At 39.6% G+C, this 21,811-nt stretch overlaps 1 protein-coding gene and 1 pseudogene across 1 annotated transcript; one reads left to right on the top strand and one right to left on the bottom strand.

Moving 5' to 3' along the window:
* Positions 1-524: 524 nt before the first annotated feature.
* On the top strand, positions 525-2,718 carry LOC133873692 (cytochrome P450 CYP94D108-like). Its single transcript, XM_062311435.1, has 2 exons — positions 525-1,226; positions 1,834-2,718. The coding sequence occupies exons 1-2, from the start codon at positions 525-527 to the stop codon at positions 2,656-2,658; spliced, it is 1,527 nt and encodes a 508-aa protein (XP_062167419.1). The 3' UTR covers positions 2,659-2,718.
* A 9,580-nt stretch (positions 2,719-12,298) lies between these two features.
* On the bottom strand, positions 12,299-16,125 carry LOC133872487 (ubiquitin carboxyl-terminal hydrolase 5-like; annotated as a pseudogene).
* Between the last annotated feature and the right edge of the window lie 5,686 nt (positions 16,126-21,811).

Genomic DNA, 21,811 nt, shown 5'->3' with positions numbered 1-21,811 from the left:
ACAAACATGCATGTACGTAAAGAGCTTGATGTTTGATTCATTATAAAGGTTGCTCGATCTCCAAATTAGAAAAAAGTAAAGGTTTCTCTTAAAATTTAACTTTTACTTAGAAAAAGCTCCATAGTTTTATTTCTTTTTTTCTTTTTTTTTTGGGTGGTGGTTTTGCACTTGGTTGTGAACATCTAAACAGAACCTGGTGCAAAAATTCATGCACAACCTCGAACATTCTGATCAGAAAACTCCATTTTCTCGTATCAAAACTTGAATTTCCCACTACCTAACTTCAACAGCTTTTATTTATTGTATTGTCTGATTGTAGTTTATAAGCCTAACTGCTGTCTACTTACCAAGAAAAACTTTACTGCTACATCCTCTCCACTGCATATATAGCCACTAACCCTAGCAAATTCCTCCCCGTACCCCCATCGATTTCTTATATATAACGTACGCCAACAAAAGCTCTACTCTATATCTCTCAGTAGTACTCTCTCTTCTCGCCTATATATATATATATATATATATATATGGAGCTCTTGTCTTTCCAATCCTTCCTCTTCTTCTTTCTTCTTTCTTCTCTCTATGTCTACCTCCGCTTTAACACTACTTCCCCAAAGATACCCATCAACAAAGGCTTTAAAATCTACCCTATACTCGGGACACTACCCGAGTTCGTGCTGAACCGACACCGTTTCCTTGACTGGACAACCGAAATTCTCAGCAACTACACCACAAACACCGTCGTCTTTCTGCGTCCCGGCGAGGTCCAGGGTGTCATCACCGCCAACCCGTCCAACGTTGAGCACATGCTCAAGACCAACTTCGAGAACTACCCTAAAGGGGACCACTTCATAACACTTCTCGAAGACTTTCTCGGCCGAGGAATCTTCAACTCTGACGGAAAACTCTGGAAGGTCCAAAGAAAAACCGCCAGCCACGAGTTCAACACCAAATCGCTCCGAAACTTTGTCATGCAAAACGTCACCGTTGAGGTCAACACGAGACTGGTTCCAATTTTAGCAAAAGCCTCCGAAACGGCGCACGTGTTGGATTTGCAGGACATCCTGGAGCGCTTCGCGTTTGATAACGTTTGCAAATTGGCATTCAACGTCGACCCGAGATGTCTTGGCGGTGACGGCACTGCAGGGGCCGAGTTCATGCAGGCTTTCGAAAACGCTGCCACGCTTAGCTCCGGGAGATTCATGTACGCTATCCCAATTTTGGGAAAGGTTTGTTAAATTTAATCAAGCACTTGGAAATAATTAGTTGAAATGAGGTTGAATTATATATAGAATCAAGTGTTCAAATTCATGATTTCTAATTTTTGATATTATATAAAGCAAATTAATTATGATCATTCGTCATTTTTGTAATTATAATTATAAATTTTAAAAAGTGTCAATTTAGTGTATTCATCTTTTAATTTTTTTCACTGTTTTGCTAAAATTTTTTGTTAAATCTAACATATGGATGTCAAAATTCCTAAATTTCAAACGATTTTGGTGTACAAAAATATTAATGCCCTGAAATTTTTTTTTTTTAAAAAAAAAAAAATTATATACACATTTTAATAAAAAAAAATATATTTTTTAAATTTTGACGGGATTTATGAAAAATCTTAATGGATTAATAAAATTTAAAAAAAAAATGAAAGAACAATAAAATAAATTAAAAAAATTTAAAGTTTAAGGGTATGATTGCAAAAATAATGAAAATCAAGAGTTTTATGATATATATTTTAATTTATTGTTTTTCTTAGTGGTAATTTACTGTTTATTTCAAGAGCTTAAACACAATTAGAGAGTAAATTTAATTATTTTATTTATATTGTTATAGGTTAAAAGGTTTCTGAACGTTGGATCAGAGCGAAGGCTTAAAGAAGCAATCGGGACCGTCCACGAATTCGCAGATGAGATTATACGGTCCAGAAGGGAACAAAAGACACAAAAAGGAAAAGAAGAAGACTTGCTATCCCGGTTTATGGCAAACGAGGAAAGCTCACCGGAATTTCTCCGAGATATCGTGATAAGCTTCATTCTCGCGGGACGGGACACGACCTCTTCCGCTTTGAGCTGGTTCTTTTGGCTCTTATCGTCGAAACCGGACGTGAAGCAAAACATATTGAAGGAGCTGGAAAACATCCGAGTCCGTCGTAATAGGAAAAATATCAGCGATGCGTTTACTTTTGACGAGCTCCGAGACATGCATTATCTGCATGCGGCGATCTCGGAGGCGCTAAGGCTGTACCCGCCGGTACCGGTGGATAGCAAAGCGTGCCTGAAGGACGATATAATGCCGGACGGAACGTTTGTGGCGAAGGGTTGGCTGGTGACGTACCACACGTATGCCATGGGGAGGATGGAGAACATCTGGGGGAAGAATTGCCGTGAGTTTTTGCCAGAAAGATGGCTGGAAAATGGAGTGTGTCGGCAAGAGAGCCCGTTTCGGTTTCCGGTTTTCCATGCCGGGCCAAGAATTTGTCTGGGGAAAGACATGGCGTATATTCAGATGAAGTCGATTGCAGCGTCAGTGATGGAGAGGTTTGAGATTGACATGGAGAATAAGGATAAGGGCCCAGAGCACTTGTTATCTTTGACTCTGAGGATGAAGGGTGGGTTACCCGTGAAGGTGACAAAAAGATGTGTGGATGCCACTAATTAATCTACAAGTTCTTTTTTTTTTTTTTTTTTGTTCAAAATAATATAGAAGTGATCGATGCAGAATCGAATATATATATTATTTTGAACAAAAAAAAAAAAAAAGAACTTGTAATATATATATATTTTCTATTGGAAATGATATGTAATATAATAAAAGATCAATCTTATGATCTGCTGTAATATACAGTTTTTTTTTTTTGTTTTTTTTTTGTTGCAGATATTTGCTGTAATATACTTATGCTTTTATTGTTGTTTTACTCCTCCACATGGTTTAGTTTATATTTAAAACTCTGATATTCTTGAAATTTGACAAATATGATAGATACTTAATTATTATATATAGAAAATCAGATCGAGTAAAACAACAATTATTGACAAATATTGTTGTTTGATATATACTTAATTTGACAAATTTAGTAAAATTTTCATTAAATTAGAAATTACAGTGTGTAACATTTATTAAGTTTAATATTAAGTGTACGTACCTTGAATTTTACTCTATCAGTCTCTATAGACGTACAACCCCCCGCCCCAAAAAAATACCTCTTTATATACAAATGTGTGTAACATGCATTTCTTTTTTTTAGAAATGCTATATACACTCACTATAATACTCTCATATGCACACTGTCTAACAAAGTATTAAAAATTACTATTGGATCGAAAATTGATCAGTAATAATTCATTCAAAATCTAATGAAATTTTTTAGTGTCATGTCAAAAAATGTGCATTTAAGAGTGTGTGGGAGTTGGCATGTGCACGTTTAGCATTTTATTTTTTTATTTTTTATTTATATAAAACTTGAAAGCCAACCTTCGGTCATCCACAACGCATGTCTCTATATACACATCACATGCGTGTATGTATATATACCTATACTTTTTTAAACAAGCTTAATTTAAAGATAGTATAAGGTTTTCTAGTGGAGTGGGTAAAAAGCGACTCGTTTATAATTTCATGACTTAGCGTTAAATTCTAATTTATTGCTTAAATCGTATTGAACGAGCTGGCTCAAATTCTGGCCATCTGAACCAGTAGTGACTGAGCTAATGGAGAGTGAGGGGGGACAATTTCTGATTCGGGCTCCCAAAGATGTAGATAAACCAGTTTGTTTGACAATCTGTTTGATACCCACTCGTTTAAACTCAATCCGAACTCAATTCGTGATTGTAAAAACCAATTTGTGACAATAGATCAAACCCGTTTAATTATTAAATGATACGTACTCGACTCGCTCGATGAAATTCGATTAAGGCTCATGAGCCTTGCTCGTATAAATCTTAATCTGACTTGATTAAGGCTCGTAACCCTAGCTCGTAACACATATTTTTTTATATGTGTGAATAAATATATACTAACTTAGTATTAACTAACATACTAAGTTATTAATTAGTTGGTTAATATATATTAACTTAATATTACTTATAAATAATTATGTATGCATAGTTAAGTAGTTTATTATAGTCTATAGGATACTTTGATAAAAAAAGAAAAAAGTATGTACTAAATAATCATAGTATTACATATTAATTTTAATACTTTGATGGTAGTATTACTATGAATGTCGTATGTATCAATGTGTCTAAAATATATACGTATTAACATGCTCACTAGCTAGTTCATAAAACTAACATATTAAGTTATTAATAGTTAGTATATAATAATATAACTATATTAAATAGTTAGCATATAAATATATAACTATTTATATAAACATAATATATGACACATCACACATAGTTAATTAATTATAGTTATATACTATACGTATACTATAGTTAATTAGTTATATATATTGTATTAAAGTTATTGCTTGCTCACATTATACATATACTATAATGTGTTTATAAAGTATTACAAAAAGGTTGTTAAAAGCGAGCTTTTAAATTTATTTTAAATTTTGTGATAATTGAACGATCAAAGTTTCCTTTTAAAGTTGGAACCGAACAATCAATTATGTGTTATTTTATTTTTATTTTATTTTATTTTATTTTAAAAAAAAGAGCTATTTTAAAACCTAGCTGCAAGGGGAAACCCTATGTAAAGTCATATGATAGATCCATGTCCATTTTGGCCTCTTTTAGGAACCCTAGACCTAGAGAGAGAGAGGAGAGAGAGAAGGCTACTCTTGGGGGATTTGCTTTTCTAGCATGGAGGGCTTCTACCTTGAGATAGTCCAATCTCTTAACTCTTCATTTTCATGCATGTTTTACTGTTAACAATTCGAATTTAGACATGCTTGGTTAAATCATGTAGTTAGTTGATGGGTTGATTTAATGAAGTTAATCCTTGGAAGGTGTAATGTCTCATATAAAAATCAATATTTTTATAAATGATTAATCCAATAATATAGTCTTTTTACAAAAATGAAGAGAAAAAGAAATGCCATAATTAATATTTCATTTTTCCCTACACCACCCTCCTTGTGAACGTTCTATATAATTCTTGCAACTTTCAATGCAAATCCTTGACAAACGTTGATTACCTTTTCACGAACAATCGAAGGAAACCCTAACTGACGTAGCCAATCATCCTTATACCTATACAAATATTCATAGTTCCCGCCATGAACGTTTTCGATTCTCACCATGAAAGTTCCACCACGAACGATCGTTGACGCATTGTACAGTGTGTTGAAAGGTACATCACACACCTTCAGCATGTGTTAGATCGTACCACGAACGATTGTGGTATGCCAAACGATCACCCAACCTTAAAAATCACACGAACGTTCGCTGTTCGCTTAAGAAATGTTTGGACCATTTCTGCTTCATGCACCTATTCTATCCTACTTTTTAATTAGAGGTAAGTTCTAAAGTGAGAAGAAAAAGTTGAGTTGATAATCTACCATCATTTGAAGTAACTTTTGTTGTCTAACCCTTCTTTCATTTTGCTAATGCTCTATTCTTATTGGCTCATTATTTGTTTTCACAAATTTTATTACACGCAAGCTTTATAGATTATTTTTCCCTCATCAAAAGAAAATGCCCTTTCCAAAACAAAAGTCAGCATACAAGTCGAGGGATTATCACCGCTATAATCTAGTACTTCCAATTTTTATTTATCAAGACAACCACTAAACCACGTTTTGCAGTTAGTCACTTGATTGAAACATTTAACATACAACAAGTTCCAATTACTCCAAACATACTGCGCAGGGAAACAAAGCTTAAAAATGTGATTGTTGCTCAAGCCTAGCTGGACAAGATAGTTTCTACATGAGCCGATGTTTTTTTTTTTTTTGAAGGGAAACATAGGCTTCCATTAATAAATGTCAGCATTAACAGCATACAACAACTCACTGGGACAAGAGTTAAGCCACACACGATTAAACTGTTTGGACAAAGCTAGTTTAGCTAGATTATGAGCCACCATGTTTCCTTCGCGTCTCACATGGGAGACCTTCCAGGAAAACAACGATCCCAACATCTGCCTTGTCTCGATCAAAAAATGCCCATGGATGGAATCGACTTCCTCCGGATTGCTTAGGGCCAGGATGATCTCTCGGGCATCACCCTCCAATTCAACCGATTGAAACCCCAGATTACGGCCAAAAGAAACAGCACACCGAGCGCCGATAGCTTCCGCAACAACTGGATCCCTGATGTAAGGAAAAACTTCACACTTGGCCGCCTTCACTTCTCCTTGGGAATCCCTAGCAACGATCCCTATCCCCATAAGTTTTTTTCCGACCATCCAGTGCTGCGTCCCAATTGATTTTAATACAGTTTGGCGCTGGTTTGATTCATCTACCATTGGGGGACTGCCCCCCTTGCCCTAGGTCTTCAGCACGCAAATTAGCATTCCGGAATTCCTCCACCAGATCAAAGGCTTCTCTAATCAGGATGTTCGGAGGCAGAACAGCACCCCCAAAAACCACCCTATTCCGCCGGGACCAAATCTTGTGGGCGACCACTGCGAACCGCTCGAGATCCTCATCTTCCAGCTTATCACAGAGAACGGTGAAGACCCCAAAGAACTTCTCAGCCCCGACCAAGCACTTCTGAATGGGACCCCTGCAGGAGCCCCAAACCGCCTGAGCCGAGCCGCAACTCCACAAAGCGTGGCTGACAGATTCTGCCACGGACCCGCACATCGGGCATAACTGGTCAGTGACCACTTTCCTTTTGTATAGGTTATTTTTCGTAGGTAAAATTTCGTTGCATGCTCTCCATAGGAATAGAAGGATGTGTCGGGGAAGATTTAGACTCCATAGGAGGCCGCCATAGTTGGGAAGCAGAATTCACCGAAGAAGAGCTCCCTATATCCCTTTCTCTTCTCCCCACTTCGAGGTGATAGGCACTGCGGACCGAAAATCCTCCATTTTTGGTCCCACTCCAGATTAGCTTGTCCTCCTGATACCTAGGGTTGATGGGAATACTACATATCTTTCCACAGTGTCCTCTGAGAAAATTCTTTCTATGAGAGGAATATCCCACCAATTAGCTTTCCTATTAATAATATCGGCCACTGTTGCTTCTCTAGGAAGCACCCTGACCGGATCAAGTACTTTGTGAGGAGTTGCTGGGATCCACTTATCATCCCACAGGTTGATACTGTGACCATTTCCCACCCTCCACATCAGCCCCTCCTAGAGGAGGCCCTTTGCCTGCCAGATACTTCTCCAGGCAAAGGAGGGCTTCTTCCCCAAATTGGATCCTAGAAAATCCGAGTTAGGGAAGTATTTTTCGCGCATCACTCGAGCAGCCAGGGAATCCGGCCTCTTCAGTAACCTCCAGCATTGTTTAGCAAGCAATGCCATGTTAAAACAGTCAATGTCTCTATAGCCTAGACCCCCCAAGTCCTTACTTCTGCCCATCCTCCTCCAAGCCATCCAGGCAATCTTATTGGAATTTTCCTTAAAACTCCACCAGAACTTCCCCATCATGGCATTGATTTCTTTGGTCAAAGCTTTTGGGATTCGGAACACACTCATCTTGTACGTCGGGATCGCTTGGATGACTGCCTTCAGCAACACCTCCTTCCCTGCATGCGTGAGGAACTTCTCCTTCCAACCATTGAGCTTAGCCCAGATTCTCCCTTTAATGAAGTTAAAAGAGGAGACCCTAGACCTCCCTATAAGGGCTGGGAGTCCTAGATACCGTTCAAAGCATTGAACCAGCCCTGCCCCAGCTCTGGAAAGGATCTCTTCTCTAGCAACTGAAGGGGTATTCCTACTAAAGAAGATGGAAGTCTTCTCCTTGTTGATTTTCTGGCCGGAGGCCCGCTCATAGCATCCAAGGATAGAATCAACTTGACTCCACTCTCTAGTATTAGCTTTGCAGAATAATAAACTGTCGTCAGCAAAGAATAGGTGGTGTATCCGGATGCCTCCCCTAGAAATCGGAACACCTGTTATCCCTCTAACCCTTTCTGCATTGCGGAGTAAAGAACTCAAGGCCTCCGCGTAGAGAATGAATAGGTAGGGGGAGAGAGGGTCTCCTTTCCTCAATCCTCGCGAGGGGAAGATTCTCCCAAAAGGTCTACCATTGATGAGAATGGAATAGGTAATAAACCGGACACACGCCATTAGGAGATTGATCCATCTAGCCGCAAAGCCAAGCTTACGGAGCATTGCCTCAAGGAAATCCCATTCCAATCTATCATAGGCTTTGCTCATATCGAGCTTTAGAGCCATGTACCCCTCCTTCCCCAAAAGCCTAGCAGCCATGGTGTGGAGGGTCTCAAAAGCAACAAGTATATTGTCAGTAATTAATCGGCCCGAAACAAAAGCGCTTTGCTCCGGAGAAACAATATGAGGGAGAATAGTCTTCAATCTATTAGCTAGGACTTTGGAGATCAACTTGTAAAGAACGTTGCACAAACTGATAGGCCTAAAATCAGATGGCTTAGAGGGGGAGTTCACCTTAGGGATTAGGACAATGTTGGTTGAGTTAATCCCCATGTCCATCTGCCCATCGTTAAGGAAGGATAAAACTGCTTTGCACACTTCACTGCCCACCGTGGACCAGTTCCTTTGATAGAAGGCAGCAGGGAATCCATCCGGTCCAGGTGCCTTGAGGGGGTGCATCTGGAACAATGCTTTCTGGATTTCCTCCTCGGAGAAGCTGTGAAGAAGCCGATTGTTCATGTCTTCCGTGACCCTTGTATCAACCTATCTAACGCACTCCTCCACCCTATCAACCCCTTGAGAGGTGAACAGCTCCTCATAGAAATTGAGAAAAACCTTACCAATATCTCTATTCTTCCTCCACGTTCTGCCCTGCTCGTCTGTGACACTCCTAATGCGGTTGATGTTCCTTCTATGCTGAACCCAGGAGTGGTAGAAAGCTGTGTTTCGGTCACCATTCCGAAGCCAATGTTGTTTTGCCCACTGCTTCCACTTCATGTCCTCAAACTCCAGCAGGTCATCGATCTCCCTTTGTAGAGATCTAATCTGAGAAGCCACAGCCGGGCTTTCGTTGCTTTGGAGAGCTGCCAACTGGTCGGTTTTCTCCTTTACTACCTCCTCCTCCTTCCCAAATTTATGCCCCCCCCCCCACTCCAACAGGGCCCTACGACAGACCGAGAGTCTTTGCTGGATCCCTTCAATCGGGGAGTCGATGCTCGGGCAACTGTTCCATGCCGAGCGGATGATATCCCCACACTCAGCATCGTTCAACCAGCTGGCTTCAAGTTTAAAACCTCTACCAGCCGTACCTTGGTTCTGGCCTCTCCTGAAGTTGGTAGAGAAGGTAACCAAAATGGGACTGTGGTCAGAAGTTCTCGCTGCTAAGACCACAACAGAAAAGGAAGGGAAAATAGAGCACCATTCCGGGTTGGCCACAGCACGGTCAAGCCTCTCCTTTGTAAAGGTACCATCTGACCCCGGTTGCTCCAAGTGAACGGAGAGCCGGAAAACCCCAGGTCTCCTAACCTGCAAACCTCCAAAGCCTCCCTGAATCCTGTCATCTGAGACTCCCTCCTAAGATTTGAGCCCTCCTTTTCTTCCTGCATAACCACCTCGTTAAAATCCCCTGCACACATCCAAGGGATCGGATGGCAGGTATTCAGAAACTTGAGCAAGTCCCACGAGTCGGCCCGCCTGGCACAGACCGGGTTACCGTAAAAGCCAGTGAACTTCCACCAAGGGTTGTTAGTCCCATCCTTTACCACAATATTAATATGGCGTCTGGAGTAGTTATACACTTCTACCGCAGACTCCGAATTCCACAAAAAAGCCAATCCCCCACTTCTCCCTATCGGATCAACCACAAAGACCCTATCAAAACCAATTTTCTTACAAATAACCTCCATATACTGTTTGGAACTAATGGTTTCCATCAGGAAAACAAAAGTGGGCCGTCTCTCCTTCACCATTTGGTGAAGGTCCCGAACTTTTCGGGGTTGCCCAAGTCCCCGGCAGTTCCAGCTTAAGAGAATCATTGTGGCTGGCGGGGCTGGTACCCAGCCTCCGCCCAAGCCATGTCAAACACCGTCTCGGCATCCAGTCTCACCTTTTTTCCAAACTCAGTGGAGTCCTCCCCCCACCTAATCCTGATTGCACTGAGTCTCTTTTTCCCCCCTTCGTTTGGTCTAGGGTCAGTGAGGGGGAACGGATCCTTCGTTTCCATCTGCGGGTAGGCCCATTTCCATGCCCCTGATTATCCCCTCTGTTTTCTTCCATAATGTGACCACTGTCTAGCTCCTGAGGGTCCAGCTCCGTCCCAGGCCCATGCTCTAGAGGGGTATTGCCCAGCTTTCCTTCAAACAGCCCACATTTTGGCCCATTTTGATCCGGCTCTCCCCCGATATCTTTCTGGGGATTAGTCCCAGTTGACTTAATAGTGCCTCCCTCAGTGACCGAAGGGTAAACCGCCTTATCCAGCTGGTCTGGAGTTATCATTAACTCCATAAAATCAAATCGCCGATTAGGACTCTGTGATTGTCCTGTCTCAGCAGCCTTCGTGTCCCGCACCTTTTTCCCCAGAATTGTCTGCAAGATCTGCTTTTCGTTGTCGTTCCCAACGCTATGTACCCTGACAGGTTTGTTGGGATCCCCGCATTGTTGGTCCGGTGTCTCTTCCCTCTTCTCTGCTTGTTGCAAGTCCGACGCATCATCGTCTCCACTGTCATCACCCCTCTGATCAATAACCTCCGGCCAGAAGGGACTACCCATTCTTCCCCTGCCAAGCCACATTCTTCCCTGTGTAGTCCGCGCCTCTTCTGCTCGGAGCCAAGTTCCCCAAAGTTTTGGGGCCTCCTCGCCTCTCTGTCTGGATCCCTTATTATCACCGCACTGCTCCTTGTTATGGAAGATGCGCCCACAGTTGAAACAAAAATGTGGGAGCTTTTCATATCTAAAGTTGACCCAGACCATTTTCCCGTTCAGCCAAAAGGCACGGCCTCTATCCAGAGGCTTGGTGATATCTATGTACACCTTGATTCGTAGACTACTCCCCCTTCCTGTCCCTTCTCCAGAGACATCCACCTCCTCGACTTTCCCTATAGACTCTCCAATCTTATTTCCCACTTCTTTATTCATGCAAATAAGAGGAATATCTCGAACCTGAATCCAACACGAGGACTTGGAAAAGTCCATTTGAGCTGGCGAGGTACTCTCTTCCACTTCTTTGAGGACCAGAATATTCCTATCAAACAGCCACGGGCATCCTTCCTGGACTCTCTTTTTGTCTGCTTCTGAGGAGAACTCTAAAAGCCAAAAGTTGTCTTCTAGTTCCTTGAAAGCCACTTTCCCTGTAGTTTTCCACAGCCGAGCCATAAAAGCCCTGAAAGCCTCCTTTTGGACTCTTCTTTCGGACATAATGCGCCCAATCAGACAACGACCATTTCTTAGTCTCTGGTCTGCCGTGTCATCCTCTGTGATCACAATGCTCGCCTTCTCACCCTCCAATAATCTCATACCCTCCCCTAACTTCTCGACTAACTCCTCCATCTCTGACTTGATCAAGACAGGGGACTTGACCAGGCCCAAGACGACTATAAAAACCTCCTAGCAGCACGAGGACGCCAGGGACTATCACACTCTCCTCTTGGCTACGCTAGAGAAACCCAGCCCCAAGAGAGAGGACTCTTGAGCCGATGTTAGCTTCTTTAAAAGCGCTCATTTGAGCCATTTAGATTCCCCAAGCACTTCCAAACCCCAACTATATCCATTTTAAATTTTGAAAAGAAGCTTAGAAAATAGAGAAATATTATTCAGCAATTCTCCCAAAATTTGAAAAAAAAAAAAAAAAAAAAAAAGAAAAAAAAAAAAAAGAAAAAAGAAGAAGCTTAGAGAATAGATAAATACTATTTTGCATTCTCCCAACAAACTAATGACATGACATGCTTAATTCACCCTTATTTTTTTTTTTTTTCTTTTTAATTAAGATTAATCTAAGAGTAGCTAGATTGAGCATACCACGTCAGCTGACTATGCTAGAAGAATGCAAAATAACATTTCTCTATTTTTTATTTTTTTAATAAAAATAAAATAAAATAAAAAAGACAGATCGAACATTAAATCGATCGAAAATAACTCAGGTGGGCCGCATCCCTGAATTGTACTATTCTAATGAACTTTTGTTTGGAAAGCGGCTGCCTCGTTAACATTATGATTACCTTTGTTTGCGTGAGTGCGTGTGAATTGATTTTGACCCATGCGAGTTTTTGCATCATTTGTATAAACAACTGAAACTCCAGCAAGATATTAGAACTGACAGTTGATGAATGCCAAGAGACTAGTAATGCTTTTACAATTCAATATATATATATCGTAGGGTCATTGGGAATGGTATACAAAAAACATCTCTTCCACCCTCAAACTAGCCTTGCGAAATTGAAATAGGAGGGGTCCACGTACAATAAGTCATTTTCTGCACAACTCCTCGAGCAGCCCTTACGGCCATGAACCCATAAAATCATCTTCAGATCCGCCAAGGGCTAGTTTTCTAGTTTTCTTCATGCTCAATTTAACATGCCTAGGGATATGCAATATGCCAAAGACGAGTTGATCTTACTAAAAATATCATTGGCAACCCACTGATTAAAGAGAAATCATACCGTGTATTTTTAAGTGCTTACTTCTAGTTCCTGGTGTGGCAATAAAAATCACCATTAAATTTTAGACGAGTTAATCTGAATATGATATATCAATGATAATTTTTACTACTACAACAAGGAGTAAGCACTTAAAAATACATGTAGCATTTCTCTTAACACGCCCAATTACTTTTCAAACATGAATTTGCCATCATATACTAGTCCGCCAAGCATGTACAGCACATTCGTTGCCACCCTAGGAGAGGCCCACATGTCTACCCTCTCTGTAGCTGAACTCCTCATTTCAACCCAAGGCTTTTACAGTTGCTTACATTTCGGACAAAACTTCCAAATTAATGCAGCCATACCTGGATATTTTTCTGTTGTTGATCGAGAAATGTTCGTGTCAAAGGGGGTTACTTTCGAGAGCTAACATTGTTGTCACCTGCACAAGACTGTGCTCCATTGCTAGCAGAAGCATCATCAGTCTTCACCCTCCGATAAAAGAGGACGTATGCAGCAGCTGTTTTTACTTCTTCCTCATTTATGTGTGATATGTGGTTGTCATCAAAGTTGTACCACCTATTCTCATCTAGAAGCTGCACTTAATGGAAAACAGTATTCATCAGGATATGATATTAACAAGCATAGAAAAGCCCACTGAAAAGTCAAGTGAATGTCCAGTTGGTGGAAGGCCCCCCAAATATACATCTACATGGTAAAATTGGAAAAACAATGGTTTGCCATAAAGTTTCAGTGTCAAGTAAAGACACCATACATCAACAATTAACAGCAAAATAACACCCAGATCAGTGCCAAATAAAACGATTTAAGTTCTAAAATGTTCGATTTTGCACCAACTCAGGGCAGCTGAAAGTTTGGAAAAAACATGAAATCTTAGAGAAAAAGGTAGATAGGTATCTCACTCACCTTGATATGTGCAGTGTAGTGCCCACCACCCATGCCACCATAATGGTTAGTTAGGGCATATAGTTCATAGAGCTGACGCCGGGAATTATTTTTGTTTGCTACATAAGTTGTTAGGTCAAAGTCATGAATGGGGAAGTTGACAAAGGTTTCTAGCTTCAACAGATCCTTATGCTTCATGAACCTGCTGTATGAGAATCTCTTTAAATGGATGACCAATACTTCTGGAAGCCTCCATAGATCAAGCTTTTTACTTGCTTGTCGCCGCTCTTTGCACTGGGGACAGTACCTTCATCAGACACAATAAATCATCAAAGTTGTTCAGCAAGTAGCCATTCACTCACATGGATTTTTGCATCGACAACACAGTTTATATAGTTTCAAGCACTAAGAACTTTAGACTAGAATTGTCAATGGAAAATGCAAAGTAGCAGAGATTTGACGTTCTTCATTTGAAGGATGCTTAGTAAAGTACAAAGATGTCTTCATCAAAAATGAATTGGGAAAAAGAATAAAATCAGAACGCAAACTAAGAGCAGTTCCATTAATTAACAGAAGTTAATAGCCACCCATCTTCTTCCCTATTACTACAATCATAAGGGACTAGTGAAATGCGAAGTTGTGAGCCAAAAAGGTAGCAAGACTGAAACCCTTGATCATAACCAATTTCGGTCTCAAAACAGTAAAACAGGTTTCACACAAGGCAATAAAGTGTTCCATCCTTTTGACAAACTGTTTTGGTCTATATAATACAATAAACCAAGCATCAAAAGTACAACATTGGCGAATCACCAGCTAATGAATCAATCTTGGACTATTCTTGACCCTTAGGTAGGATCACCACCAATTTATTAAAAATCCACCATTAACAGATGCAAGCACACAACAAAGATGACAAGGACAGCAGAAATGTAGAAGAAGAAGAAACTAACCACATGTCTTCAGGCACCAGTGGTTCTTCACGCAGAAAAGCTTCCAGGCAGGTGTACAAGGAGAGAGGTTCAGTACGAGCTTTCTTGTTAGGTGGCCCATTAAACACTTCTGGCAAGTTCTCTAGATAGTGTGTATCATACTTGTCTAGAAGCTTCTGTGACCAGTCCACATACACTAGAATTGATGTTGATGATGAGGATAGTCTAATGGGTTTGTCCTCTCCCACTGACAGGTCAATGCAAGCATTACTTTCATCAACCAACTGAAGAGGCAGTCTCAGTAATGTTACTGCTTCAGAATTAGTGTCATCCTTATTTTGTGGATTTGATATTGAGGAGTCTGTACATGCTTCACCAGAACTGAGATCACGGCACTGGTCTGATGCTGCTATAGAGATGTTAGTATCAGAAATATTACTTTGTCCTAGGCTTTCAGTTCTTGCAATTGGAGAAACCATTTTGTGAACCAGTAGCTGTATATCCCCTCTTGTAATTACATCGTCACATGAGATTGATGAGACAAGAGGTGTTCCATAAGGTTTCCATCCTGACGTGGTTTGGGCATCACTGGTTTCCCTAAGACAAAAATTATTCAAGAACTTAGAAAGTGGCACACAAGAAACCACTACAAAGAATAAAAGTAACAAGGGAAATTGATATTTTTCCAAAGTGACAATAGCCTCTTTTTCATTTTTTAAAGTGAAAATGGCATTTATTTTTTTATAAGTAAAAGTGATAATGGCATGTTATCAATCGATCAAATCCACTCACCATTTTTCATCCTTTTGGTCAACAGTTCTTTTTTTTTTTGGGCATGTAAAATTGGAGTATGATGCCATTTCACAGAAGGAACAATTTTGGTCACGAAAAAAAAAGGAGAGAGAACTTTTCAGTCCTAACTAACTATGGAACTATCTTCTTGTTCAGGATACCTATGATAATAGTTGAAACAGTCAACATACTAATTAAAGCAATGAACATAAATACTAGTGACGAAGGACATAACAACCAGGGCCAGATTTCTGGGGGCCATGGAAAAAGAGAGAAAATAATAAGCAGCCCACTTTCTTTATTGCTCTGATTAATGTAGCGTTCATGAAATTATACATACTGCTCTCTACGGCGATGTATTAACTGAAGATATTTTGTGCTCTTCACCAGCTTTGGCATCTTGTAGGCAGCAAGGTGGTCATCATCTTTGATGGTGGACAACATTATTAAAGGATCTTCTAGAAACTTCTGAATCAAATGGTTCCGTATCTGTGAACAAAACATTTGAATTATTCAATCCAATTAAACATGCACAAAAATAATCCTAAAAACACAACATCCAGAAAGTTCACTGCCACAAACCTCCACAAGCAAAAGCTTCTCACTATGCTTCAAGGAACATGCACTGCTAAGTTCCTGGATTAAGTCCCTGCTTTGGGACAGTCAGAGTGTAAGCAGATGGAAGGGCACTTCTATCACAAGTGAAAACTGTTACTGTCATAGAGCGGGTAATGGTCAGCTGGAGTGGCAAGGAGAGATAGATGAAGGGATCAAATGTGATGGAAACTTTATTGCACACTGGAAAAACCAATGTTGACTTGTACTGGCCCTGTGAAGAATAACACAAATCCATAAGTTCAGAAGCATATATTAGTAGGCAGGTGAACTCAATTAGAAAAGAAAATAATGAAAATCAATGGCATATTTTGTGATAGGATGTGATTAAGATATTTATCCTAGATTGAAACAAAGTGAGGCATAAATGTTAATCTCATCCAAGCCTTATACATTTATTAGGATTATAAACCTGAATACATCAGAATTTGAACCATAATTATAGCTATAGATTAAATCCGGATTTTAGAATGAAAAAGTTGTATTGATAATAAAAGATCATATTAGAATGAAAAAGTTATGCTTTTCTAAATTTTAGTTTCCATATGAACCATCACATTGACAGCAAAAATTATGTTTCTTAAAATTTTGTTTATTTTGTAATTCAACTTAATATGTTTAAAACATTATTTGTACATATTGCCAGGATAGGTTTAAAACTAACATCATGCAAATGCAAACGAATAAGATCTGAGCAACTATATGAGAAACATTGTTTTAAACCTATCAATTGAGATCATGTCCCCCCAAACACTACAAAAATAGTGGCATTTGGCCACTTACAGTTTGCCACGTGTACGGACACAGTGCACGTGGCAAACTGTTCGCCGCGTGTGCATGGCCACATGTGAGGCTCGTGTTGGATCTGAAAGTGACTAACTGACAAAATTGACGCGTGTATACTAATACACGTGGCAGATTAGACACGTGTATGAAGATACACGTGTCTGACTGTCAGCCACGTGTATTAAATACACGTATCTGACAGTCAGACACGTGTATTCTAATACTCGTGGCCACCTGGCTACGTGTACTCTTGTACACGTGTCTGACAGTCAGACACCTGTATCTTCATACACGTGTCTGACTGTCAGACACGTGTATGAAGATACACATGTCTATTTTGTTTTTTAAAAAAAAAATAAATAAATTGTATTTTTTATTTAATTTAATTTTTTATTTAATTCTTTAATTTAATTCTTTAATTTTATTTTTAAATTAAATTAAAAATACAATTAAAGAATTAAATAAAAAATACAATTTGAAATTTTTTTTAAAATTTGTTTTTCAATTTAGTTTTGTTATTGTTTTTTTAAATTTCTTTGGTTTAATTAATTTTATTTTTCTTTTTTTTTTTAATTTTCTTATTTCCGACCACAAATAACGCAATATTTATTTTACCTAAAAATATCTCAAAATCAAATTACACAAACCAATAATTAATAACGTATTTGTTAACTACGCAAATCTTTACAAACAAAAAATAAACATATTCGTTAATAACAAAAAATAATTACACAAAATATCTACAAATCCGAAGGGCGTCCTTGCGGAGCACGAGGTACCGTCCCAGGCGTGTTCTTGCCAACCTGCGATTGCTGTGCAAGGGATGGTGTAGCGGGCGATGGTGTAGCGACAGAGGAGTGCTAGCTTAGCCGTCGTCCAATAAGCGACAACGTACCAATCGTTGTCGCATTACCTGCAAGTAATATAGACAATTAAAGTATATAATATTACTTGCAAATTTAAAGGGGTGATGAAAAAAAAATTAAAATTAATTTTGTCCTATACACAATATAAATCATACCTGCAGATGCACTACTAACAGACGATGTACTACCTACGTTTGCAAGTGAAGACTGAGCACCAAGACATAGTTGTGATACTCCCATTGAGGACATGAAGACCTCAAATTGTCGCATACGCTGCTCCATGGCGTCGAACTGCATACGCTGCTCCAACGCGTCATTCCTCTCTCGCTCAGCCCGTAGCTTCGCTTGCATTTCTTCCATCTTCCAGGCGTGTTCGGCCCAATCCCGAGACGTGCCCTCAGATGGTCCCCCCTGTGAGCGAGGCCTGTATGAGAAACATGTCCCCCGAACAGGAGTAACGTTCGGCCCATCTTGCCGAACCCTCCCCACGTACTCAGGCCTGCCAACCGCCTGTTCGTACGCGTCGTTCGGTGCCCAACGCACCGGGTCTGCTGAGACGCTCTGCGTGGCGGCTGGATCACTGGATAAACTCTGCGTCATCCTCTCATGTACGTCGTCAACTTGAAATACTCATATATTGAATAATGTCATATCACACACATAATTTAGAAATATTAGTAAAATAGATCAGTAGCATACGCATAGGACTCGTGTACGTTCATTCAAGTAAGTGCCGTCCTTCCTTGTGTGGGTCTTCACGAACGACGCGACGCGAGTGGGGGGCGTGCCAGATGTACATGTCTGTCATCATCCAGTTGAAATATATAACAAACAGAGAGCGAGAAAATAGTGTAAAGAAAAAGAAAAACAATTAGCAACAAATATGAAAAACATAAACATTTTATTTGTTCATACCTCCTCGTGATTAAATCTGGCATAACTTTTGGATCCCGTACAATGGGGAGGGTCATTCCGCTCCCGCAGCTTCTTCATCTGTTCAGAGGTTGCCTACGCATTGAACATGAAGATAAAAATATAAGCATTGACACACTTAAAGTAGTAATAAAATTAAATGAAATATTATTAAAAAACCACAACATTTTTTTGTCATACAATTAAAGACCTACATATATACCCTTTTTTGCTCAGTGCACCAATCGCTCAGCAGGAACTCTACATCTTCTGCATCATACTTCGCAAAAACATTGTTCGGCACTCTCGCACGTATAATCTCGGGCGTGTCACCGTTTCGAATATCTAGCTTGTTTTTGAACATCGACTTCCACGAGCGGTGCTTACGGCCAATATCATTCCACGCTTCCTGTTGTGCCTTGCGCTTGTCTATTGATACAGATAGATAGAACTCCTCCTTCACATTCAATTTAAGCATTAGTTTAAAAACTTCAAGAAAAACTTAATCTTAAATTTAATTCAAATAAATAAATAAATTAGATTCATAAACATACCATTAGCGCGCCTCACATAGCCTACTTAATCTGCTTATCTACCTTCGCCCATTCGTCCCACATTTGTATGTAGGACCTGCTCCTGATAAGCATGCCCTCAGCCCGCCTAAAATGATTGCAGGCTCGTCCTACAGGTTGTAGAGCAGCATTGTACTGCAACACAACCTTCTTCCCCCTCGAGAGCACCCAATTTCTCTCTGGGTCCCTAATCACCTCATAATATATGCTTCCGTCTGAGTTATACCCTAATGAAAAAAATATACAACATTTAATTGGTTAACACTAAAAAACATAATTATATCAACAAATTATAAATTCAATTTATTTTTCTTTCAAACTTAATATTTATTTTTGGTAACATAATATGAGTTTTAAGGATGTCTAAATATGTACTTACCCATCAACCGAATCTAGTCAATCTGTATGTGCTGGGTCGCCTGCAACCTCCTCGCCAACCCCTCCCGCTGGTGGAGGCTGCTGATCATCATCTGAAAGCATATCCTGGGGGCTATCGGGGGCCAACTGATTGGTACCCAACATCGCAACGTCCCCCTCATGGAGAATCTGGCTCCCCTCCAGATCTAGCATCTAACTCTCATCGGAAAGTGGTACCTGGCTCTCTCTAGATATCGGCACCTGGCTCTCCCCATATAAAGGCACCTGGCTCTCTCCAAGCCCTAGGCCTTGACTCGCTGCCGATGCTGGCATCTGTCTCAATCCCATAATCTGGCCCTGCATAGCTGCCTGTGCTGGCATCTGCCCCAACCCCACAGCCGGCATCTGCATCTCCCCTGTCTGTGGCACAGGAAACCTATCATCTTGTATCTCACTATCAGATCCACATGGCATAGGTCCAGTATATATATACGGAAAGTACGGCGCATAACTATGTGACCCCATCCCCTCTCGCACCCACCATCGAGCCACGTTAAAATAGGAACATATTTTAAACGAATACATTTAAATGTACCACGTTTATTATAGCAAAAAAATCAAGGACAAAAATAAGGGAAAATTACTTACAATTTATGCTCCTCATATTTGTTGTGGTGTAATTTATGCTTCTTAAGGATTTTGTACCTGCATTGCTGGAAAAAAAAAAAGTTAATAAAACAAAACAAAAGAAAAACACAAGTAGAGAGAGATGCGGAGAGAGAGAGAGAGACAGAGAGATATTTAGAGAGAGAGGTCCGGACCTGAAGCTCACCGGAGTGTTTGGAGCCGGCCAGAGTTCAGAGGGAGAGAGAGAGCGACAGATATAGAGAGAGAGAGAGAGAGAGAGAGAGAGAGAGAGAGAGAGAGAGAGAGAGTGTGTGTGTGAGCTGGCCGGAGGTGCTTTGACGGAGAGGGAGCTGGCCGGAGGAACGGCCGGACGCGCAGAGGTCGGTGAGATGGCCGATGACGTCAATGGAAAGGGAGAGAGAGAGTGAGGGTGAGAGAGAGACAGTAAGAGTAAGAGAGAGAGAGAGAGATGATCGATGGGTAGCTTCCTCTGGAAGCTACCCAATTATTATATTTTTTTTAAAAAAAAAAAAAAAATTAAAAGAAATGGCCAGGTGGCGCGAGGGAATTGTCCTGCGCTGTGCACCTGGCCAAATGTTGGCCACGAGGCAGGTGGCCATGTGGCCAATTAGGAACGTGTACTAATATACACGTCCCTAATGGGAGACGTGTAATTTTATTACACGTCTCCAATTGTAATTATTTTTTTAATTTTTTTGTAAAAAGTAAAAATTATACATATAAATATATAAACCCTAACCCGACCCTAAGTATACGTATATACTATACTATATATAGCCATAAACAATACCGTAAGTGTATGTACTATATATAGCTATAAACTCTAACCGTAGGTGTATGTACTATATATGTACATAAACCCTAATCCTAAGTGTATGTACTATATATAGCTATAAACTCTAACCCTAAGTGTATGTACTATATATAGCTATAAACCCTAACCGTAAATGTATGTACTATATATGTACATAAACCCTAACCCTATGTATATGTACTATATATGTACATAAACTTTAACCCTAAGTGTATGTACTATATATAGCTATAAACTCTAACCTTAAGTGTATGTACTATATATATCTATAAACTCTAACCCTAAGTGGATGTACTATATATAGCTATAAACTCTAACTCTAAGTGTATGTACTATATATAGTTATAAACTCAAACCTTAAGTGTATATACTATATATAGCCATAAACCCAAATCCTAAATATATATACTATATATAGCCATAAACCCTAACCCTAAATGTATGTACTATATATGTACATAAACCCTAACCCTAAGTGTATGTATTATATATGTACATAAACCCTAACCCTAAGTGTATGTACTATATATAGCTATAAACCCTAACCCTAAGTCTATGTAGTATATATAGCCATAAACAATAACCGTAAGTGTATATACTATATATAGCCATAAACCCTAACCCTAAATGTATGTATTATATATAGCCATAAACCCTAACCCTAAGTGTAAGTACTATATATAGTCATAAACTCTAACCCTAAGTGTATGTACTATATATAGTCATAAACCCTAACCCTAAGTGCATATACTTGATATAGCCATAAACCCTAATCCTAAGTGTATATGGCTATATATATATATATATATATATATATATATATATATATATATATATATCATTTTTATTCCCTTTTTTTTTTTGAAAAATTTAATATTGTATTTATAAAACCCACATATAGTACATAAATTTAATGCTCGATTTACATATCTCTTGTACAAACATGGATAAGAGATGTGTAAGAGAATG

Source organism: Alnus glutinosa, chromosome 7, assembly GCF_958979055.1.
Source record: "Alnus glutinosa chromosome 7, dhAlnGlut1.1, whole genome shotgun sequence".
Lineage (NCBI taxonomy): Eukaryota > Viridiplantae > Streptophyta > Magnoliopsida > Fagales > Betulaceae > Alnus > Alnus glutinosa.
The sequence above is the reverse complement of the archived record's forward strand: the minus strand, read 5'-3'. Positions and strand labels throughout refer to the sequence as shown.